Source organism: Elgaria multicarinata, chromosome 3 (genome assembly GCF_023053635.1).
Source record: "Elgaria multicarinata webbii isolate HBS135686 ecotype San Diego chromosome 3, rElgMul1.1.pri, whole genome shotgun sequence".
NCBI lineage: Eukaryota > Metazoa > Chordata > Lepidosauria > Squamata > Anguidae > Elgaria > Elgaria multicarinata.
This window is the reverse complement of record NC_086173.1, coordinates 150,643,170-150,667,630: the sequence shown is the minus strand read 5'-3', so window position 1 is coordinate 150,667,630 and position 24,461 is coordinate 150,643,170. Positions and strand designations below refer to the sequence as shown.

The 24,461-nt window shown below is 43.5% G+C and overlaps 1 protein-coding gene across 1 annotated transcript; it reads right to left on the bottom strand.

Annotated features, from left to right (window-relative positions):
* Window positions 1–405: 405 nt before the first annotated feature.
* LOC134395532 (vomeronasal type-2 receptor 26-like) lies at window positions 406–22,519 on the bottom strand. Its single transcript, XM_063121696.1, has 5 exons — window positions 22,238–22,519; window positions 19,841–20,107; window positions 7,002–7,229; window positions 5,704–5,830; window positions 406–1,316 (listed from the first exon to the last, which is right to left on the bottom strand). The coding sequence occupies exons 1-5, from the start codon at window positions 22,517–22,519 to the stop codon at window positions 406–408; spliced, it is 1,815 nt and encodes a 604-aa protein (XP_062977766.1).
* Window positions 22,520–24,461: the final 1,942 nt, after the last annotated feature.

Sequence of the window (24,461 nt, the reverse complement as noted above, 5' to 3'; positions counted from 1 at the left end):
ATATTAATTTTATTTATTTATAAATGTATTCATAAGAACTGTTGTATCCTACTTTGGGGCTCAAAGAAGGGTCCACAAAGTGACTTACAACAAAGCACACCGAAGAAATATGTATTTTTAAAATTAATGATACATGATTCAAAAAGAGCAGAGTGGAAACAATTCAAAGATAGTCACCCGAAATGAGGACAGAAAAAGTTTAACCCAAACCCCAAAACAGACATCATCATCATCATCATATCTTTACATCCCGTGCTGTAAAGAATTATGTCAAACAAAGATTGTTTCTTTTTGTGATGTTTATGGAGGGACAAAAGATGTGTTAGAATAGCATACAAACATGCAAAGGGCTTCACTCCCAAGGCAGGTGCACGAGTCTTTACTATCGCCATGCCATACCAAAAATCAGGTCCCATCTTTTGGTTTCATCAGTAAATGTTCCTTTTTATTTAGATCAGGCCTCAGTATGATAATGTAGCATTTTGGGATGAAGATGCAACCCAGTAAGCCCAGACTGGAGGCCAAGATAGAGAAGACCTGCACAGCTACCATGTATTTCCCTTTGGTGCTCAGGTAGGCCGGCACAAAGGACACCCAAACACTGCAGAACACCAGCATGCTGAAGGTGATCAGCTTGGCTTCATTGAAGGCTCCAGGCAGCTTCCTGGCTAAGAAAGCCACCGTGAAACAGATGGCAGCCAGGAAACCCATGTAGCCAAGTGAGATATAAAACATGACCACAGACCCTTCGTTACATTGCAGGATGATCTGTCCAGGCTGAGAATGCATGTCAGAGTCTGGGAATGGGGGAAAGATTCCCAGCCAGATCATGCAGATGCCCACTTGCACACTGGAACAAGAAATCACAATGGAGTTGGCCACACTCTTCCCCAGCCATTTCCTCATCTGGTTCCCTGGCTTTGTGGCCAGGAATGCCACCACCACCATGACAGTTTTGGCCAACAAAGAAGAGACAGCAACCGAGAAGATGAAGCTGAAGGCGGTTTGTCGGAGAAGGCAGGTCACCTCCTGGGGCCAACCAATGAAGAGGAAGGAGGACAAGAAGGAAAGCAGGAGGGAGACGAGGAGCAAGTAGGTGAGGTCACGATTGTTAGCTTTGACCACTGGAGTTTCTCGGTGTTTAATGAAGATGACTAAGAGAAGGCCAGTGGTTAAGGACAAGAGAAGGGCAAGAAAAGCTAGGATGATCCCCAAGGTTTCTTCATAGCAGAGGAAGTTGATAAGCTTCGGAACACACCGATATCGGTCCTTGTTTGGATGCTGATCATCTGGACACTTGGTGCAATGGCCTGCATCTGGAAAGAAGAAGAGCAGAAGCAGCCTGATTGAGGGACTGGAATTACACTTGTTCTGGAAGAGGGTTGTGCTTCCCCTGAAGGACCAGGGCCATAGCTTGGAAGTCCTCCTTGGACCCTACGTTGTCCCTGGATCTTCAGGTGGCTGTAACAAGGAGTGTATTCTCCCATTACCACTTGGTATGCCAGCTGCAACACATCCTGAATTGATCTGACTTGACAACATTTATTCATGCTTTGGCTACATCATGTTTCAATTACTGCAATTTGCTTTATATTCATTCATTCATTCATTTATTCATTCATTCCATTTGTATACCATCCCATAGCCGAAGCTGTCTGGATGGTTCACATAAGATAATGTGGAGCTACCCTTGAATAGCATCTGAAAGTTTCAATTAATGCAAAACGAAGCAGCGAGGCACAGTATTGGGATCATATTACACCTGTCCTGAAACACCTGCACTGGTTACCACGTGCTTCCTGGGTTCAATTCAAGGAGTTGTTCTTAACCTTTAAAGCCCTATAACAGGTTATCTAAGAAACTGCCTGTCTTGCTATGAACCTGCTTGGGCATTAATATGTGCAGGAAAGGTCCTTTTTCTGATCAAATCAAGTTAAAGGAACCAAGAATATTTAAATAATACAAAAAAGGTCAGCAGTCACAATAGGATAACCCTATGTCAGCCAAAATGATTGATATACATCTGGAAATCTTTTATGCTGATCTTCCTGAGCTGTGTATACCCAATAAAGCGAGACCAATTCAGCTGAAAACGTGTTCTTGTATATTTGTCCTCTAGCCAGGTGTAAATTATTTGTCAATTTCTCCTGCCTGTTTTAAGCCAGTTATCCAGTGTGGCTCCTTCAAAGATCTTCCAAAAGTGAGCTATGACAAATTTAACCATTGCCAGTAAATATCCCATGAGTGGCTTAAATAAACAATTCTTGTTTACACCTTGGAAAAGATTCGATAAGACAAATTCTGGTGTTTTAGACAAGGTTTTACCTGTCATCGTATTTAGTCCAGAGAAAACTGTCTACCATGACTTAGCCACCTTTTCCTACCACTACCACCACATATGTTGGCAGGATCCTCGAACACTATGAACTCTCCAGCGATGGGCAGAGGTAGCAGGGCTGAAATGGGGAACATGAGCCGCATCTTGCTTCCGGCCTGAGGCCTGGGCCTCAGTTGAAGCCACCTCCCGGACCGTGACAGAGCCAGATAAGCCCCCCCTTACTCATTTACCTGGCTCGCCCCCTCCCCCCCTTACCTAGCTCCGCCACCGTCGCCACACAGACTGCGGTGCCACTGCCAGGTAAGCTCCCTTCCCCCACTTACCTGGATCCAGAGCTTCGGAATGGTCCGAATCGCTCTGAACCGATCCGGACCTCCCCCGATCCGCTCCAGAACCTGGCTTCGGAGGTCCAGATCGGCCCGCCCTGCTTCGGATTCAGGGATCCGAAACGGAGCACAGCACACCCCTCCTTTTCAATGTAGCCTTTGAAACTATGTTGTTTTTAATGCGTTGAAGTTTTTACTGGTTTTAATGTTCTTGCTTTTATTGTTGCAGGGTTCTATTGTTTAATTTGTTGCCTTCACGGCATTTTAGCAGATTAGGTGGTATACAAACGTTAATAATAAATACATAATAAATAGCAACATTACTGTAAATTGCCTTGCATCAATAGCAGACTGTGGTCTATTACATATATTTTTGGGGTGGTGGGGGAGTAACAGAGCAAGATGAGACCAGAATAGGAGAGAAGTCATGATCTACCACAACGTATTAGGGAGCTTTTTTATCAGGATACCCATCAGCCTCCAAATTTTGAAGCTGATGGGCATATGCAGAGCGGGAGGAGCACAGGGGCAAACTTCATCTCCATGCTCCCCCCACTCCGCATTTTTGCTAGATGGGCTTTTTTGCCCATCTATTGGGGGCTCTGCAAAGTGGGACGGCAATGGGCTGGCCGAAGGATTCTTCATCAGCTGGCCTCCCCAGTCCCTGCTCTGCCACACAACCACCCCCTTTCCCTCCTCTCCAAAGTCGCCTTGGCGACTTCAGAGAGGAAGCCAGCGAGGTTTTTTTCACACTGGCAAACAGGGGGAGGGGCAGGGAGCTCAATTCAGTGGTTCAAGACATGATTTGCATGCAGAAGGTCCCAGATCCAGTCCTGGCCATCACAACCCCAAAATGATCCCAAAGAAAGGGGCATTCAAGGTCTCTCCCACTTAAAGGAGACAACATTGGACCAATGACAGTCCAACGGTCTGGCCCAATATGACACTTGAAATACCATATTAGCATCTTAGTAGTGGATTGGTTAAGATAAATAATAGTTCTATCACCCCTGTCCCCAGAATTTATTTTATTTATTTATTTAGAGTATTTTTATCCCGCACCTCAGCCAAAAGGCTCTCGGAGCAGCTTACAATGTATCAATAAAGAAGACAGTCCCTACCCTCAGGCTTACATTCTAAAAAAGACATGACACACAAGGAAAAGTGTATGGGGAGGGAAGAGGGAGAAAATAAAAAGAAATTAAGGAGACTGTTTAGGCTGGTGGGAAAGCCCTGCTCTGTCCTCTCATCTCCCAATAGAGGGGCAAACCAACAGCTCCTTCTTCCTCACAAGGTGAAGATGTTAGCCCTGGGGGGGGGGGGGGTGTCCAACTGAAGCAGGCTCTGATGGTGCCTGTCTGCTCCAGTCTCCCTCGCATCTTCTTCCCCACAGGGTGGGGAATGCAGTGTGGCTGATGCTGGGCTCTGATCAACCCCTTCTAATTATTAACTGGTAATTTGTTTATCAATATGAATGCTGCCTTTCCTCTGTAGTGCTCTGGGCAACATAAATGAAGATTTCCTATTATATTCTAGCAACTGTGTGCTAGGTTAGGCTGGGAGCCCAGTGGCTCGTCCAAGGTCACCCACACAGTAACCTTCATGGCTGAGCAGGATTTGAACTCCAGTCTTCCTAGTCAAAAAACCCCACCCTAGCAACTTCACTCCATAGGCTGGGTCAAAGGTACCGCATGCATTGTTGAGTTCAAGTTCCCTGCCAAGAGCAGTAATCCTAATCCTAAATGAACCTTGGCTACCAACTCCTTTTGGGGCCAAATTGACGCTGACTTTAAATATGGGTCTCTCCTGATCATCCAAAAAGCGGACATTACATGTAGGATTGAAAACATAGTAGAGAAAACATAGTACTGTTGAAGATGCTGGTTTTACTCTATAAAGTCCTATATGGCTTGGGATCGTGATACCTGACGGAGCGCCTCTCTCAATGCGAATATACCTGTACCCTACAATCAGTATCTGAGGCCCTACTCCAAGCGAGGCTCAGAGGATGGAGAGAGGGCCTCCTCACTGGTGGGCAACAATTGCGGAATGCTCTCGCCAGTGTAGTCTTCCCATGGTCCTCTTTTCAGCACCAGGTTAAGACCATTCTATACTCCCAGGCTATGGATGGCATAAAATGGGCTGTTTAATGCCTGAGTTTAATCACTGCTGGTAGCCGCTGATGTTTTAGGTGTCTCTACTTCCCTTGCTCGGCTTCGTCCATTTTCTTCGGCTGCCCCTTACGCCTGGAACACTCTTCCAGAACATTTGAGAACTGCCCTGAGGGGGTGACAGAAAGCACACCCAGCCTGCCCACCCACCCATAGAGAGAAAGGGACCCCAATGTCCGGGGAAGGAGACCCCCCTCCCCTCCCCTCCCTGCCACACATCTTAGTATATGCTTTCACTGTCTAGCTCCTTCCCATCTCTCCTCTCTCATCTCACGCTATTGCCCCGCTCGTGCTCTTCGCTCCTCTGATGCCATGTTTCTCGCCTGCCCAAGGGTCTCCACTTCCCTTGCTTGGCTTCGTCCATTTTCTTCTGCTGCCCCTTACGCCTGGAACGCTCTTCCAGAACATTTGAGAACTACAAGTTCAATCACAGCTTTTAAAGCTCAGCTAAAAACTTTTCTTTTTCCTAAAGCTTTTAAAACTTGATTTTGTTCTGACTTTTATACTGCCTGTTTGGTGCATTCTCTTCCCCTCCTTATTGTTTTATTATGATTTTATTAGAATGTAAGCCTATGCGGCAGGGTCCTGCTATTTATTGTTTTACTCTGTACAGCACCATGTACACTGATGGTGCTATATAAATAAATAAATAAATAAATAAATAAATAATAATAATAATAATAATAATAGAGGAGCACTGGGAAAAACGGGAGTTCAAATCCTGCTCTGCTCCCTTTGCTGACCACTTTTCTCCCTGTATTCCATTACTTACAAATAATGAACTGTACACAAAGCAAAAAAACCTTCAAAGTTCAAAATAGACTTTAATAAGTCCTCAAAGGAGCCTTTTTCCTCTGGAGACACCCACCTTCCTGAATGGAAATTGTGCCTTCTGCACATGGGACACAATCATAGCAACATCTCGGTTTTCCTTCCTTAACCCTCTTGGCATATCCAGGGCGGCAACTGTCAGTACATCTGGAAAAAGGCACGGTCTAACCATAAAGACCATAAAGAGAAGAGGTAACAAGTACAGCATGTTTTTGTACACCGCCCAGGGAGCTTCGGCTATGGGGCAGTATATAAATGTAATAAATAATAACATTAATAATAATAATAATAATAATGATTTATACATTATTTATTATTTATGAATGGGTTAGAGCTTCTTTTCAATGTTTATACTCCACCCAACACAAAACTTTCTCCAGGTGGCTTACAAGTAAGGAAAAAACCAAAGCCATGAATACAAAAAAAGAGATTGAAAAAGTAGGGGCTGTGCAAGTCTCGGCTTCAGCCATGTTATGCTGAAGCCACCTTTCAGCGCACAGCCCTAGCAGGGAAAGAGCCTTCAGCTCCCAGCATGTCACGCCTGGGAGGGAGGGACTTACTGGGGCCCAGGAACAGCAGGCACTCATGGCCTCGCTACCGCTGCAATCGCCTGCCCACCGGCATGATTGCTGCCTGCGTGAGCCTGGCCAGGCAAGTCCCTGGATGAGTCACCACATGTTCTGCTAGCACTCCGCAGCTGCCTGCTTCCCCTGAGAACTGCCTGCTTCTGGTAAAGTCTGGGCTCCCAAAAGAGGGTGGCTCTCAGGGGAAGCAGGTGGCTGCAGGGTGCTTACGGGACAATCGTGTAGGTTTTGGAGATGAAGATGCAACCCAACAACCCCAAACTGGAGGCCAAGATGGAGAAGACCTGCACAGCTACCATGTATTTCCCTTTGGTGCTCAGGTAGGCCGGCACCAAGGACACCCAAACACTGCAAAACACCAACATGCTGAAGGTGATCAGCTTGGCTTCATTGAATGCCCCCTGCAGCTTCCTGGCTAGGAAAGCCACCATCCTTGATCACACAGGCAGACAGGTGATCGTGGTAGTGAGGCCACGAGTGCCCGCCGTTCCTGAGACCCAGTGAATACTTCTTAAAATCATGTGGTTTCTATTCACATTCCCTATAATTTGACTATGAACGAAGTGAATAGCAATCATATAATTTATGTGTTTAGCATGTAATACCTAACAAGTTAATAGAGCTGAAATCTACAGTTCTATACCAATTTATCTGGGATTAAGTCCTATTGAACTGAATGGGACTTACCTCTGTGTAGGATTGCCTGGTAAGGTATATAAAAGGGAATCCAATGGAACAAGTAGTTTTGTACCTGGTTAAACCACCTGGACCACATAATGGCATCTTGATGAATAGTGAACTTTTTTTCTGAGGAGGCATCATTCTCTATACTCCCAACATTCACTCCAGCAGCGGACTTGTTGGCAAAAACCACCCAGTTTACAATATCGAAGTTGGCTTCCAGGTCCCCATTCTTATCCATATAGACTCCATCCATAGAACTATTGTAAGGCTGGAAGTTTCTCAGGAAAGAATGAAGCTAGAACGACAGAAAACAGGAATTTCCTCTCCAGGTATATATATGTACAAGTCTGAATGTGTTCAGGAATCACACCAGGGGGCGGAGCTTGGCGGCCATGAAGCTGGTAAGAGCTTTTTAATTCTCCAACCGGCCACGCCGGAAAAGTCAATTATCTCCTTTTAAAAGGGCATAAATCTTAAAGGAACACGATGGAAAAGGACTATGAATATTAACTGTTGATGTTGTTGATAACGGTGCAAAGTTGAAGTGAGTTAAAGTGAAATTTGAAGCGGCTGGAGGAACGTCTCTGGAAAGTGAAACTAATTGCTAGGCACCGGAATGTACGGCAGCTAATGGTTTGTTTTTGTTAGAGACGTGGACTTGATTTATGGTGAATCTCACTTTACTGGAAAGCGAAGAGCTGTAAAACACTGGCTCTATAGAGTGAAAGTAATTCAGGCACAGACTGACTGACGGACGGTGTGCTAAATTGAGCTTAAGGGGGGGAGGTGGACTGCAGTTTGGAGCATTGGCAGCGTTTGGTGGGGAGACGGCTGTTTGGTGCTGTCGGGACTGTGTTTATGGTTGTTTCGGTCTCCCCCAGTGAATGCTGTCTTGATGTGTGGTGAAATTGCCCCCCCCCCAGAAAAGAAAGAGTGATTAAGTATCGGAAAGCACAGAGAGCTAAAAATAGTCTGCCAAGAAGGGGAGCTGGATGTTAAGGAGAAGATTCATGCCCTATGTCGAATATAAAAAGAAAGATTAAATAGGAAATTGCAAAAGTTAAGTGGACAAGAAAACGACCCAGTAACCATAACCTCCCCCATCTGGAAGGATTGGCTTCGGAAGAAGAGCAGGAAGAGACAGACACCACAATAGAAATGGCCAAAGGTGGAAAATCAGCTGGCAGCCAGCCAGCCACCTTAGCTGAAATCAAGAGTGTTATTGCAGAAAACAATGCAATCATTTTTTAAAAAATGGATCAGCAAACGGAAGAATTAAATAAACGCATGATTGTGTTAGCTGATAAGATTACGCAGAATGTCAAGGCTATAAAGGATTTGGAGGCAGGAGCAGACCTGACCGAGAAGAGACAGGAGGCTTTTGAAAAATCGTCTAATGTGCAATTCCAGGACCACGAATTACGGCTGATAGCTTTAGAAGATCAAAACCGTCGTTCATCACTTCGCATAAAACATTTAATTCAAACACAAGGAGAAAATCTGCGAGAGATCATCTTGAAGTGGTTTAAAGAGATGATGCCTGATTTGCAATTAGAGGACTCTGAATTGGACCGAGTCCATAGAGGGGGGGGCAAAATTACAAAGGAGCTACCAGAGATATTTTGGTGAAATTTGGCAATTATTATAAAAAAGAGCAAGTTATGAAGAAACTGAGAGCTATGGCCCAGCTACAGTATAAAGGCAAATCAGTGCAAATTTATAATGATCTTTGTCAGCACACACTGAATTGGAGACGCAGTGTCAAGCCAATAACTGAAATATTAGTGAGGAAAAAAATTACATATTCGTGGGGTTATCCAGTTTTCTTAAGATTTACATATGGTAGGGGGGAGCACAGAGTAACTTCTTTGGATCAGGGTAAGGAGTTGTTGAAGAGCTTGGGTCTGTATGAGGAAGCAAGTATGACGGAAACAGGTGGGGGAGATGAGGCTGGGGCATCTGGAATGTAATAGAATTGTTAACTGGATGAGATAATTATGAGATAATTGTAGATAGAAATGCTAAACATAAAGACCTTGCCGGCCTGGCGCAGCACCGCCTCCCCCCCTCCCCCTAAAGTAGATGGCTGGAGTATTAGACTTATGGGTATTTGGGGGGGGAAGAGGTGGGGGGAGGGGAGGGGGGAAGGGGAGATGGTATGGGTTAGAATAAGGGTTTTGTTATGGTGTTTGTGTTTTTATGTATGTGAATTTGAGTTTCAGAGCACAAGGGATCGGAAGAGACATCAAAAGGGTGAATATGGATAAAAAAAATAAAAGTATCAACACTCAATGTTAAAGGTTTGGGGGCAGTCGTGAAAAGGAGGAGAATAGAACAAATGTTTAATAAGGAAGGATCTGATATTATAATGATGCAAGAAACACATCAAGGGCTCAAAATGTAAATATGATAAAAATCAAGTGGCTAGCTTATTATGAAAAGTCATTGGGGACTTCAAAAAAATGGAGTGGCCACTTTGATTTTTAAAAAAAGTGGATTTATATTAGAAACCATAAAAAAGGATGATAGTGGTAGATATCTTATGATAAAAGGTAAAATTGAAGGAAAGGCATATACATTAATTAATGTTTATGCCCCAAATGAGAGACATAGAGAGTTTTTTATAAAATTATTTAAAGAAATAGAAGAATTCAAGGAGGGGTATGTTATTTTAGCTGGGGATTTTAATATGGTTATGGACAATAGATGGGACAGGTCAAACCCCACTAATGTTGAAAAGAGGAATGATATTACTATATTGAATAAATTAATAAAAGAAAATGATTATGTGGATTCTTGGCGTTTACTTAATGGGGCTAAGCCTGGGTTCTCATATTATTCCCCAGTTCATCATACATACTCCAGGATAGATCATATATTTGTCTCAAAAGGTTTTGCAACTAAGATTTGTAAAATGGAAATGGGGGTAATAAAGGTAACTGACCACGCATTGTTAAGTTTAGAATTTGCAATTAAGAAGAATTATAAAGAGGCATACAGGTGGAAAATGAACACAAAAATATTGAAATATAATAAAGTGGTAGAAAAAATTCAGAGGGAATTGTCAGAGTCCTGGGAAATTAATGAAAAGGGAGGAACAGCTGGGTCAGTCGTTTGGGACACCATGAAGGCTGTAGTAAGAGGAATCTGTATTAGAGAAATGTGTAATTTAAAAAGACAAGAGCATGCAGAGCAGGGGAAGCTAGAGATAGAAATTAGAAGTTTGGAGGAAGAATATTGGCAGGGTAAAAATAAATATAAATTATTAGAAATACAAGCTAAGAAGAAACAATTAGAAAATTTAAATTTAGAGGAGGTTCAAAAAAATTTAATGTACATGAAAAGGGAGTATTTTGAAAACAGCAATAAGAATTCTAGATTGCTTGCCAGACTCACACAAAAGGAAAAAGCGAGAAACGGGATAGGAGCATTGAAGGATAATCAAGGGAATTATTGTCATACAATGAAGGATAAAATAAAAAATATTCAGAAATTTTATCAGGAATTAATTCTCTTCTGAAGCCTAATCCACCATCTCTCCCCGCCTCTCTGTCTGCCAATGACTTTGCCTCTTTCTTCAATGCTAAAATCCAAACTATTCGCTCCGATCTGGCCAGCTCTGCTCCGCTTCCAGCTCCTGTTCCTCACCTGTCAGTTCCTCCTGCAACTCTCTCGGCGTTCCCTTCGGTCTCAGCTGATGAACTGTCTAAAATACTGCACTCGTCGAAGCCTTCCACTTGTTCCCGTGATCCAATTCCCTCTCACGTCTTTATTAATCTTATCCCCGCTATCCTCCCGTCCTTGCTTCACATCATTAATTCTTCTCTGTCCTCTGGTTCATTTCCTTCTGCTTTTAAACATGCTACAGTCTCTCCCATTCTCAAAAAACCCACTCTTGATCGACTATCTCTGTCTAACTACCGACCTGTCTCTCTGTTGCCCCTTGTCTCAAAGATCCTGGAACGTGTGGTCTACTCTCGTTGTCTTGACTTTCTCTCTAGTAACTCTGCTCTGGATCCCTTTCAATCTGGATTCCATCCTTTGCATTCCACTGAAACAGCCCTTACCAAGATCACCAATGATCTTCTTACTGCCAAGTCTAAAGGCCATTATTCCGTTCTTATTCTCCTTGATCTAACTGCAGCCTTTGACACGGTTGATCACAATCTTCTCTTAGATTCCCTCCATGACCTTGGACTCTGTGGCTCTGTCTATAACTGGTTCGCCTCCTATCTAGAGGGTCACTCTTTCAGCGTGTCGGCTAACGGCAGCTCGTCCTCCTCTTTTCCCCTTTCAGTTGGGGTTCCGCAAGGCTCGGTGCTTGGCCCGTTGTTGTTTTCTTTATACATGCTGCCCTTGGGTAAGCTTATTCAATCTCATGGCCTCCAATATCACCTGTATGCCGATGATACACAATTATATCTCTCATCTCCGGAACTTTCTCCTGATGTTCACGATCGTATCTCGGCATGTCTTTCAGATATCTCAGCTTGGCTGCTTCATCGTCATTTGAAACTTAATATGGCAAAAACTGAACTGCTTGTTTTCCCTCCTAAACCTTCTCCTCACCTCTCATTCTCTCTTACTGTCAACGATGTCACGCTTACTCCGGTCAAGGAAGCTCGTAGTCTTGGCTTTATATTTGATTCCTCGCTCTCCTTTATTCCTCATATCGAGGCAGTAGCTAAATCTTGTCGTTTCTTCCTGTATAATATTGCCAGGATTCGACCATTTTTGTCTGTCTCTTCTGCCAAGACTCTCGTTCACGCACTGGTTATCTCTCGGTTGGACTACTGCAACCTTCTTCTCTCTGGCCTTCCTTCGTCTCACATCAGTCTGCTGGTCTCTGTCCACCACTCTGCCGCTAAGATCATCTTCTTGGCCCGCCGCTCTGACCATGTCACTCCACTTCTGAAATCTCTTCATTGGCTTCCAATTCACTCCAGAATCCAATATAAACTTCTCCTGTTGACCTTCAAAGCTTTTCACAGTCTAGCTCCTGCCTATCTCTCCTCTCTCATCTCACACTATTGCCCCGCTCGTGCTCTCCGCTCCTCTGATGCCATGCTTCTCACCTGCCCAAGGACCTCCATTTCCCTTACTCGGCTTCGTCCTTTTTCTTCTGCTGCCCATTATGCCTGGAATGCTCTTCCAGAACACTTGAGAACTACAAACTCAATCACAGCTTTTAAAACTCAGCTAAAAACTTTTCTTTTCCCTATAGCTTTTAAATATTGAGTTTGTTCTGACTCTATACTGTTAGCTTCACCCTACCCGGTGCCTGTTTACACTTCCCTGTGCCTGTTTGCATTCTCCTTCCCTCCTTATTGTTTACTACAACTTTATTAGATTGTAAGCCTATGCGGCAGGGTCTTGCTATTTACTGTGTAATCTGTACAGCACCATGTACATTGATGGTGCTATATAAATAAATAATAATAATAGTAAAGAAGTTCAAAAAAAGAAGTTGGATTATATAGGAAGGTATATAAAGAAGGGAATAAAAATAGTACATAAAGAGCAAATGGAGAAGGTAATAACTCAAAGAGAAGTTGAAGATGTAATTGATAATTTGAAGGTGGGTAAATCACCGGGAGCAGATGGCTTAGGACCAGAATATTATAAAGTTTTTAAGGAGTTATTAATTCCGAAATTATTGAAACTTTATAACGCTATATTATTAGGAGAGAAGATATTAGATTGTAAGCCTATGCGGCAGGGTCTTGCTATTTACTGTTTTACTCTGTACAGCACCATGTACATTGATGGTGCTATATAAATAAATAATAATAATAAAATAATAATAATAATGGGAACATTCATTGATAATATTAATACCAAAACCAGACAAAGATTTGACTATCCCCGATTCATATAGACTTTTTTCATTAATAAATCAGGATGCCAAATTTTTTTCATCTATTTTGGCTAAACAGTTAAATAAATTTATATCAGAATATATAGGAGAAGATCAATGTGGATTTGTGGCGGGGAGGCAGATGCATAGTTTAGTGGGAAGAGTTTTAAATGTAATACATGCGATAAAAAGTCAAAGATTAAGGCAGGAATTTTGGCATTGGATAGTTTTAAGGCTTTTGATTGTGTGAGCTGGCAGGCATTAAAGATTATTTTAGATAAAATGGGATTTGGAAATAAATTTAAAACTATAATAGAACAGTTATATTCCCAAAATACAGCTGTAGTGGTGGTAAACGATGGACTCACTGAAAAAATACGACTAGCCAGAGGTACAAGACAAGGATGTCCGCTCTCGCCGGTCCTGTTTGTAATGGTTATGGAAGTATTGGCGAATTCAATAAGAGATGATGGAGAGATAGAAGGAATTGGAGATGTAAGGGAAATAAAATTGAATATGTTTGCAGATGATACCTTACTGACTATTAAGAATCCAATAAGAAAAATAGATAGAATTAAACAACAATTGAGAGAATTTGAAGAAGTTACAGGATTAAGAATAAATTGGTCCAAATCAGAGATGATATTGTTTAATCATACTAAGAAGGAAGAAAAGGAATGGGAACATAAGGGAATAGAAATGAGAGTTAAGGAACAGATTAGATAATTGGGAATTAAAATTACAAAAAACTTAGATAATTTAGAAAAGGAGAATTTAACGAGGTTAAAGAAAGAGGTATTAGAAAAATTGGAAAAATATAAAAGATTAAATTTATCTTGGTTTGGAAGAATAGCATTAATAAAAATGAAGATTTTAGCTAAGATAAATTTTGTGTTTAGGATGTTACCAATAAAAATTTCAGAAGCTGAGATAAAAAGTTGGCAAAATATTATTAACAAATATTGTAATGGAGATAAGAAAGCGAGGGTTAATAAGAATAAATGGTATTTAAGCCAAAAAAAGGGAGGATTGGGTCTCCCAAATATAAAATTATACTATGCAGCAAATAGGTTAAGACATATTGTAGAAGCAATTATAGGAGTAGGAGATTTAGATTGGATGGAGGATAAAACTATATGTAATGTAGAGATGAGTTTGGAAAATGTTTTTTTTAAGGAAGGAGGGAGAAAGTGGGTTGAAAGTATAGATAATCCACTCCTGAGGTTTCAATGGGAAATTTGGAGTAAATTTAAAGGGAAGCTGCTTCCGATCAACTCTCCCTTGTCACCGGTAATAATGTTAAAGAATTTCCCAGAGGAACTGAAGGGTGGATTAAGTAAAATATTAAAAGAGAAAAATAAAATGAAATTAAAGGATTGGTTAAGAGATATAAATACAAGAGAAGATATGGAAGAGCTGTTAAAGGAGAAAAAATATCTTGGTTAGAGTTTAGGCAATTAGAACAATGGAATAAAAAGTGGATTAAAGAAAATAGAGTTTGTAGAGAAATGATGAAGTTTGAAGAGTTAATAGTAAATAAGGAAAAAGGTAAAGGAGGAAGTATAGTCTTAAAAGGGTTAATGAGCGAAATATATAAAATATTGTTAGAAAAGGGGTCAATGGATAGCTCAGGAAAAACGGTATGGGAGACAGATTTGAAAGTACAAATAGGGCGACAGAGCTGGGAGGGACTGTGGAAACAAAGAGTGTTGAGAAGTATGTCAGTGAGAATAAAAGAGAATTATTTTAACATTTTGTGGAGGTGGTACCTAACCCCGATTAGATTGAATAAGTTGAATAATCAGCATTCAGCAAATTGTTGGAGAGGTTGTGGGGAAAAAGGAACGTATTTACATATGTGGTGGGAATGCAAATATGTACAAAGATTATGGAAGATGGTGTTTGTTGAAATTGAAGAAATAGTGGGAATGAAAATAGAACAAACACCAAAAATTGCATTACTGTCACTATTTGAAGATTTAAAATGTGGAAAAGAAATTAAAGAATTGATATCGAGTTTGCTGACTGCAGCACGATTGATGGTAGCTAGGAACTGGAAGATTCAGGGGGAATATTCTATTGAAGAATGGTATAGAGAAGTATGGGATATAGCTATTAATGATAAATTGACTTGCGATATTAAGTGGAGGAAAGGTATAACGAAAATAAATGAGTTTGAAGGAATTTGGAAACAGTTCCTAATATTTGTGTTTTCTAAGGGAAGTGGGAAACCGCCAGCGGAAGAAAGTATGAGATTTTGGAAGCAGGAATAGATCCCGAGGTGGAGGATGCACTTATATGTTAAGAAAGATTATATTTGTAATGATAGGATAGGTTATAGTTAATATTTACTCAATATATATGTACTCAACATTTATTCAATGTATGTAGTATGTTGTGTTGTTGTTTCTTTTTTGTAAGATGTTTATTTTGTGTTTTAAAATAAAAAAAAAATTTTAAAAAAAGAATCACACCGGTTAAGGAACGTTTTCACTTTGTCCCTAACACATCTTGGCAGAAATGAACCAAGTGTACACACACACACACAGAGAGAGAGAGAGAGAGAGAGAGAGAGAGAGAGAGAGAGAGAGAGGGAGAGAGAGAGGTTTCTTCAAAAATGGATGAGACAGTTACTAAGTACACAAGAATTAAAATGTAGAATGAGTTCTTGTGGAAATTAGCTAGTAAAAAAGATCGGTACAGACTTCTAAAACATTGGGGATTAATTCATAACTTAAAAAGCAACGTATATAAAGGAAACTACTGAGCAAAATTGCAAACTGGATAGCATGAAGGGCCGTGCACTGGATTCCAATAGTCGGGAGTTAACTTTTAAAGTCCACTAGGAGGCTAAACCCAACACTGGGGTGCAAGAATGACTATGCCGTAGACATGCGTGGAATTCCAGGTTGAACCAGTTTGGGTTATGGTGTTGAAGGGAGCTGTGGAGGTTGGAGCTAGACAAACCAGAGCCTTAAGGCTACAGGGTGAGAGGGAGGAAGAGAAAGGTCCAGGGATGAGCTTGCAAGAAAGAGCAGGAAGGAAAGAAAGACCTGGCAGGGGGTGGGCTATGCAAGCAGGCTGTGAACCAAAACTAGTCTAAGCGCACAGTCATTATCATGACAGGGAATGGCAGGAGGTGGGTAACCAACAGATGTTCTGCACACTCAGTCCAATTTTCAATGCTTCTAACTTCCTGTTTCATCATCAAAAATTATATCATCCAGACAAAGCTGTGCACTGGGGCAAGCTCTCTGGAGTTTGGCTCGATTGCAATTATGATGATGTGGCGATGGCCGCCAATTTGGATGGCTTTAAAAGAGCATTGGATAAATTCCTGGAGGAGAAGGCTATCAATGGCTCCTAGTCCTGATGGCTATATGCTACGTCCAGAATCAGAGGCAGTATGGGCACACCAGTTGCTGGGGAACATGGGTGGGAAGGTGCTGTTGCACCACGTCCTGCTTTTTGGTCCCTGGTCAACAGCTGGTTGGCCACTGAGTGAACAATACACTGGACTAGACGGACCCTTGGTCTGATCCAGCATGGCACATCTTATGGTCTCATGTTCTTAAGAGATAAGAGAGATCCCCAGCTGTGATTCTTCCCACTAGTTGACCAGGGAAGGCTCCATTGAAGTGGCTCAGCTCTCAACCAAATACTAGTAAAAGATAGAACAAATTGAAAGACACTCAAACAAGCAAACAATAGGAAAGAGGACACAGGGTAGGTGACTACAATTTGTAGCTGGAAAACCTTTGGAAGGTAGAATAGGGCTTTGAAAGATACTTTTCCTTGAGTCCTGATGGACTCAGTCCTGATGCTGAAGCCTGGAACATGTTGAAACTCCTGAGGTTTCAGTGAAGAAAAATAGGGCTTTTTCAAAGAGATTGCAGCCATTTACTGATTTGAATAAACAGGGACCTAGGCCACCCAACTCAGGGAGATCTGGGCAAAAGGGTGTTCAGAGTGGGAGAAAAAATATGTTCCATGGCTTAGTGATTTCAGCTGGGTGAAAGCTAAATGGGACAACCAGGGGGCTATCTTCACAGTGCCAATTTGGCAGGACATACTCCCCAAATACTGTGCCTTCGCTCCTGCAGGATTGCGCCAGATAATCCCCATGCCAAGGAGCAAGCGCAGGCTTTATGGCAGTCATTCTCCCCATCCCCATCCCTCCCTGAGGCTAGGGGCGTTACTAGACGAGGCTCTAGCGCGCGTTACCTTCCGCAGCCACGTCGAGGCTTCCAGATGACGTTCACGAGGATCCGCCGTTATCCCGCGGTGAAGCCTCTTTCTCCCGACTTTAAAAAAGTGAGTTGTAGTGCGCCTTTTCCTGCTGTCCCGCGGTAATTCGGAGTACGTGTGGGAGGATGTGAGGTCACTGCGGTCGGCACTGGTCAGGAAAAGGCGTGCTAAGGGGGAGTGGTCAGCGGCTTCGGTCAAGCCGCCTCCGCCATTTGCGCGCAGTCCGCCAGCTGGGGCAGCGCGGCGGAGCGGCTTTTTTTTTTTATTTCCCCAGTGACAGTTTGCGCAGGACCGGAGGACCGGAAAAGTGGCTGGTGACTCCTTGCGGTGGGCAGCTACCGTGGCCGCATAATGGCGGTGCTGTACGCTGCCTGTTAGTGTGGGTACCAGGCTGGCAGAGGGCAGAGCTGTTTGTGGGCTGCTGCCATGGCTACGGCCAGATGTGGGTTGGCTCCTTGGGATGGGGCACAGGGCACAGAGGCGGTCATCGCCGCCGACACCTCAGAGGCATGATGGGAGATGTAGGCACAGAGTGGCCATGCAGACGATTGACCTCGGGTCATATGACACCCGCCACGACCCCCATCAGGAAGTGAGCGCATCAATGTTGACCCTCAACAGCACCAGCAGCACTTCAGCTGGCACTGGCACTGCCGCCGCTGCCGCCGCCAGGGCCGGCGGCGGCATCGCTGACGGCTGCGCAAGTTTGCGGTCTTTCGGACGTGCGCAAACCGTGCAGCGAGCGAAAAAAAAAGCCGCGGCAATCAGGCCGGTGTGGCTGCGCAACCGTGCTCGCGGCGGCAGCAGCACAACCGGCGCAAACTTCCGCCATAAATCGAAGGCAGGTGTGGATCATGAGGCGTCACGGCTGAACGGGAAAAGCCGCTTTCACCGCTCCTCAACGACGGAACACCCGGTAGGTCTAGCAACGCCCTAGGAGGAGGAGGCAGTGGTGGTGGCAGCTCGGGGAGAATTTTAGGAGGAAAGGGCAGCTCAGGGGAAGAAAATAAACTCTTCCTCCCACGGCAAGGCAGCAAGGGGCGTTCCAGTGTCCATTCTGCTCACTGGCCTACCTCCTGCCCTCTTCCCAGCCAGACGGCAACCAAGTAGGGGTCACTAGAAGAGAAGATTGAGGGAAGACATGATAGCAATCTTGAAATACTTAAAAGGTTGTCACACAGAAGAGGGCCAGGATCTCTTCTCGATCCTCCCAGAGTGCAGGACCGGAATATACGGACTCAAGTTACAGGAAGCCAGATTCCAGCTGGACATCAGGAAAAACTTCCTGACTGTTAGAGCAGTACGACAGTGAAATCAGTTACCTAGGGAGGTTGTGGGCTCTCCCACACTAGAGGCCTTCAAGAGGCAGCTGGACAACCATCTGTCAGGGATGCTTTAGGGTGGATTCCTGCATTGGGCAGGGGGTTGGACTCGATGGCCTTTTAGGCCCCTTCCAACTCTGCTATTCTATGATTCTATGATTCTATCCAGCAGGAATGCTCCCAGATCGGCTCCGGAACGAGGACAGCCTGGCAAAAGAGCTGGGCTGCTCTCGATCTGGCTGAGAAAGTTAGGGTAAGTCCCTGACTTTTCAGCCGCACATCTCTGGCTCTATGCCCCAGGACGGGTTTGACTCTGTGGCTGCATCATCTAACCGACACCGCACAGGTTCGGAGTAACCTGAGGCAAAGAAAATGCCAAGACACCCCCCAGAATAAACCATGCTTGTTACACAATCAATGTCAGTGCACTTCAATAGCGCTACAAAGCAGTATTGTGGCTCCTGCCTCTTATATACCATTTTCATACTGCTTTCATAGTGCTATATCCCCTCGGCTATAGCCAAGGAGGATATATACCAGCGTATTAGCAAAAGCCAAGGAGGATATATACCAGCGTATTAGTGACATTGAGTTACAAGATCATATAAGAGAAGCAACCCCATATCCTGAATTTAGAGATAGGGGGCAGGCTCTCCTTCCTGCAACATATTTAACTTCCTTAACTATTCCAAAATACAGGAAAGCGTTCACGCAGGCTAAAATTAATGAGCTCCCCTCCGCATTTTTGGAGGGTAAATATAATAATATACCATATTCTAAGCGCCTATGCCCCTGTAAAGCTGAGATGAAAGAAACTGTGGATCATGTATTGTTGTACTGCTCCTTTTATTGTGATTTTCGGCATACTTTCATCACTCCTATTTTACAAGGAATACCTGGGAGATCTGGTGTGTTCTATACAGACTATCTTTTGACTGATCAGAACTCTCAGATAACCTCCAAGGTGGCTAAATTTTGTGCTGCGGCAATTGCTTGTCGGTGTGGGATGATATCATCTGATTGTGACAATGTTTTAATCTCTTAAAATATGTGGGACATGTATTAATTAATTGTTACCATATATTGTTTTATTCATAGTCCCATTTTATTCCGTCGGTTTGGGAATATTATATGTGCTCGTATTGTTGTGTTGTTTTGCTGGTCTTGTGACCGTAAATAAAAATCAATCATTCCTTCTCGGTGTAGATTTGGCCAAAGCAGCTTGCCAGAACCCCACCCGAGACTATCCGGCTATTCCGCCCCACCTTTCCCCTCATTCTATCCAACCAGTCAAAATGGAGGTTTTCTCATTGAGGCACCTGATAGACCACAGCAACTTCACGGTCCATGGCCGCTCTCTAAGAGCTAGAATTGAGAAATTGAGTAGTTTCCAATGGAACGATCTGAGCAGGGGAAAAAGAATACCTGCCATGGCTGTAGCCTTTGAAATGCCAGCCTGTCTCCACCCATCCTCCCCACCTGATTAGGTCGGAGGGAGTATGCAGCGTGTAAGGTCTGTGCCACAGCCTGGATGGAACTGTAAATACTGTACGAGTCTTGAGACAGGATCCTTTCAATCACATCCTGGGGCAGATTCTCCTCCAAACTCTCTTTTTCTGTGCATCTTTCCCAGAGTTTCCCAGAAAACACATTCCTAGAATATAAACAACGAAATGCTCTCTCCCCTAACTGCGTGATAGCGATGAGAAATGAGTCAAAATTGTCATATTGTGTCCGTTTGCTTGTCTGGATTGAGAAAGACAAAGAAACATGGGTGTGCTGAAGATCAACCATTTTGTAAAATAATCTTACGCTGAGGTCCTGCAAAGCTGTTGCAATCCAAACTTTCCCCACCGTGGATTTTTTCCACTTTTCCACTTGTTGCATTGACAATGCTAGAGTTAACATGGTACAAGAGTCCACTCGATAAACAACTACCTTGACTTGGGTATCCATAAAATACCAAATTAAGTTGAATTTTCGTTTTCCCCAGTTCAGGACTGGGATGCTTTCTGAGAAGGCAATGCAAATACCATTCTTGATGACTACAGGTGTGAAAGTGCTCATGAACCTTTCTCCACTGTCACTGTCTGGAGCCACGAGGCCGATCCACGTCCATTTGAAATGCAGGAGCAATTTGACAACCCCCAGATAAGGGGGTTCTTGTTTGGGGGCCATTTGGTATAAAAGGGGGAAATGATGCTTATCCTTAGGAACATGTCCAACAAAACTGTAACTGACCTAATAATAAGAGAAAAGGATGATGACAATGTAACACTTCTAAAGTGCCTAAAATTTTATAAGCACAGTTCAGAGATTAAAAGATAAGATAGTCCTTGCCCTGCAGACATGATACAAAATTATTATTAATAATATTAATATTTATTTATATAGCACCAACAATATACTTGGTCCTGTACAGTATGTACAAATAAAACAGCAACAATATCCTGCCCAGAGGATTACAATCTAAAACCACATTAAAACATATGAGGGGGGAGGGGGTTACACAAAGACAGAATAAGGGAATAATCAAAGCATTGTGAACCATATGGGGGGAAATGGGGATGGAAGAAGAACGCATGCAATCCCATTATCTCACCAGTTTCATCAGGGCCCAATCTACACAGGTGATATAGGCCATGGCTAGGTGATATAGGCCATCAGAGCAACAGCAAGATAACAGCATGAGTCCTTCTTGGCATCCAGATCCATTAAATTCCATATATTTTAATTAGATATGGGGGCTCTGGAAATGTGCAATTCCTTTATTCTCTAGCAGTGGGCCACAGGCAGCCCCCTGAACATAAGTGTGATGCCCCTATCCCAGCTGAATTGGCTGCTGTGGCAGTAGCAGCAAAACAATTGGCAATTTATTCCTACTCTCTGCTTTTTGTTCTTTACCAGTTGCTGCTGATCCATAAGAGGACCTCTCCCCTCATTCCATGACTGCTAAGCTTGCTCAGGAGACTTTGGTGAGGGACTTTATCAAAAGCCTTTTGGAAGTCCAATGGGCTATTAGTCCTGATGGCTAAGTGCAACCTCCAGTATCAGAGGCAATAAGCCTGTATACACTAGTTGCTGGGGAACATGGGTGGGAGGCTGTTGCACCATGTCCTGCTTGTGGTTCCCTGGTCAATGGCTGGTTGGCCACTGTGGGAACGGAGTGCTGGACTAAATGGACTTGGACTGATCCAGCATGGTTCTTCTTATGTTCTTAAATTTTGTGTTTGTTTGTTTTAAAAAGAGTGTTTGCTAGCAAGGGAAGCATGGAAGGGGAGGATGAAGTTGACCAGGACATTGACAAGAGGGAGGTAGCAGCAGTGCTTGACTAAATAGCAGAGAGGGGGATTTGCAGTCTTGCACAACATCCCAGGGGATGGGTAAGGGAAAAAATTACAAACACTTTGCCATATTCATAAGGACTCAGAAAATTAATTCCATTTGGTGAACTGATGTGGTAGGTGGGGTACTCCTCCTCAGCCGGCACCCCCTGAGGAGCTCTGCGCCCCATGCATGGGTTCCAGCTTATCGCGAGGAACCGTGAAGAGCCGGGACAAACTGCGGCATCTGGCCACACGGGCCTAAAGGAGAGGGTGAGATCCCGGTGCAGGGGAGGGATCATCCTTCCCTGATCCCGGGATCCCCTGTGCATCACATGGACGCACAAGGACAATCCTGGGGATGGCCCCAGGATAAAGCCCCATCTAGCTATGGCCTCTGTCTTAGACCCAACTCTTTTAATAACTACTCCTGGGGGACTCAGCTTTTGGGGGTCATGACCATGCCACATTCTTTACTTTTCTGGAGGTAATGCAAAATTGAATTAAGCTCAGCCTATTGCCCAACCCACCACCCCTTTGAACCTATTCATACCTGTGGAATTTTGAAAATGTCCAGGAAGGCTGAAATCTGGCTGGAGATGTCAGAGTCGGCCCCTTCAAGAACTGCCAAGAGGTTCTTCTGCCTTCCACAGCTGTAGTTTGGAGCATGTTGCTGCCCAGTAGACAGCATATCTAGAATGGCGTCATTGGTCATTCTTGCATTGAAATAGTTTTCATAGACATTGTAGCCCAGGGAGATGTTGGACAACAGCCTTGGGTTCTGGTTAATCTCACGAATGGCGAACAAGAAGGGAAGGATGGACCAGTAGCTCATGCCTTCTATACTATAAAACAAAAAACTCATCCAAGTTTCGTCTTCTCTTCCATGAAAACAAATCCCATTCCTGCATCATTTATTAAAATAGAAATCTCGGGGTTTTGCTCTTAGAACTACACTTTCATTGAACTGGGAATAGTTCAATGAATAAAATTGAATTAAGAATAAAAGAATAAAAGAGAATAAAAGAGAATTACTTTAAAATTATATGGAGGAAGAACATCGGGGTGTGTGGCTTGGCTCTGCTCAAGATGGAGGCCTAATCTCTTGCTGCTCTGAACCGTGGGCACAGTAAGCATTTGGAAACTGGCTTTAAGCACTAGTTTTTTCTTAAAAGTGGGGGGAATAGTGAGGGGATGCAACAGAGAATGCAGCCAAAGAGAGAAGTTGCAAAAAAAACAAGTCTCAGAGGCCTTGTCACTGACTGCCTATTTGACAGTGCAGATAAAACCGAGAAGGCCGCAATGGCAGCAACAAAGCCTAAGGCCGGAAAAAATAGCAAGGAATTAGAGGAGACTGTTAGCAATCATGATCTCCTTCAATACATCAAGCAATTAAAACATGATTTAACAGAAAGCTGGACTGTAGCCTTTAAAGCGCTAGAAGTCACAGTAAAAGAATTAGCCAACAAACAAGCTGAAACAGCCGTATCTGCAAATACAGCCCTGGAAATGGGAATGAAATCACAATCCCAAATTAAGAAAATGACAGATGCAGTGAGAGATTTGCACATTCAGCTGGAGGAACATCAAGATCACAGCAGACGTCGAAATTTTAGGGTACGTGGGATCCCAGAAAAAGAAGAGGGGGGAGACATGATCAAGTTCATAACAACCTGGCTTTCTGGCTTAAACTTAGGAACCCAGATTTCAGGAGAAGACATAGAGAGGGCACATCGATCCTTGGGAAGGGCAAACAACCATGGCGGTCCCCCGAGAAACATTATTATATGCTTTGAACGGTATACAAAGAAAGAGCAAATATACAAAGCTTTGCGCAATCTCCGTACAATCAAATATGAGGGCGTAGATTTCCAAATTTATCAGGACTTATGCCCAGACACCCTAGCACGTCGTAAGCGTTTTAAACCTTTCACAGATGTTCTCCGTATGGCCAACATTCGTTACCGGTGGGGCTTCCCCTTTAAACTAGTGGTTCAGCAAGATGGTCGTTTCTACACAGCCTCATCTGGAACCCAGGCGATTGCCTTATTGAAAAGCCTGCACTTGGATCCTCCAGACTTTGCTACAGGTGACACCCCCATGGGCTCACGTGGCCACTCTCCAGATTGGTCAACTGCTCGAGGGCACAACAGAAGGGCTGGAATTCAACGTCGTCTAACAAGGGCAGATGGTTCTCCAGACCACAGTCGCTCCCCTCACCCAGATTGAATAGGGATACTCATTGATTTGTACGGCTTACTAGGGAGGCTTGGCTTTCACCCAATCCCCTGTACTGCACCTCCTACACACATATTTAACAGGCTTTCCTTGAATACCTATAACCCCATCTATGTGGGCTTTCAGCAATGCCCACGGTTCAAAAGAACTTTATGATTTTCATATCAGATGTTTAGAATTATTTCCCCTCCTGTCGCCCCCTGGAAACGCCCACAGGTGACGATCACTTCTAGTGATTTCGTGGAGGTCTCGCTTGTTCAGACCTCAGCCAGTCAGTGGTATTTGTTTGTTATGTTGTTTTGTTATATTAATGTTGTTCAACATGGTAGTTCCCTCCACGTGCATGCTTTCACTGGGTGTCCTATATCCTCTACTTTGCTTTCTATGCAGTGGTTCATATCATCTAAGCGCTACTTACCAATAGCTTTGTTTTTTCTGGACTCTGATGGCTGACAAACTGAAAATTCTATCATTTAATGTAAAGGGCCTGGGTTCCATAATAAAACGTGCCAAAGTGGAACTGCTGCTCAGGAAAGAGC

Bases quoted from the DNA above. Each gene is read 5' to 3' on its own strand.
- LOC134395532 (XM_063121696.1), bottom strand. From the start codon at position 22,519: ATGAGCTACTGGTCCATCCTTCCCTTCTTGTTCGCCATTCGTGAGATT. The intron at 7,230-19,840 runs GTGGGGAGGATG...CTGTCGTTCTAG, and splicing joins ACTCCCTCCGACCTAATCAG to CTTCATTCTTTCCTGAGAAA. The intron at 5,831-7,001 runs GTACAAAACTAC...CTTTATGGTTAG, and splicing joins GGTCCAGGTGGTTTAACCAG to ACCGTGCCTTTTTCCAGATG.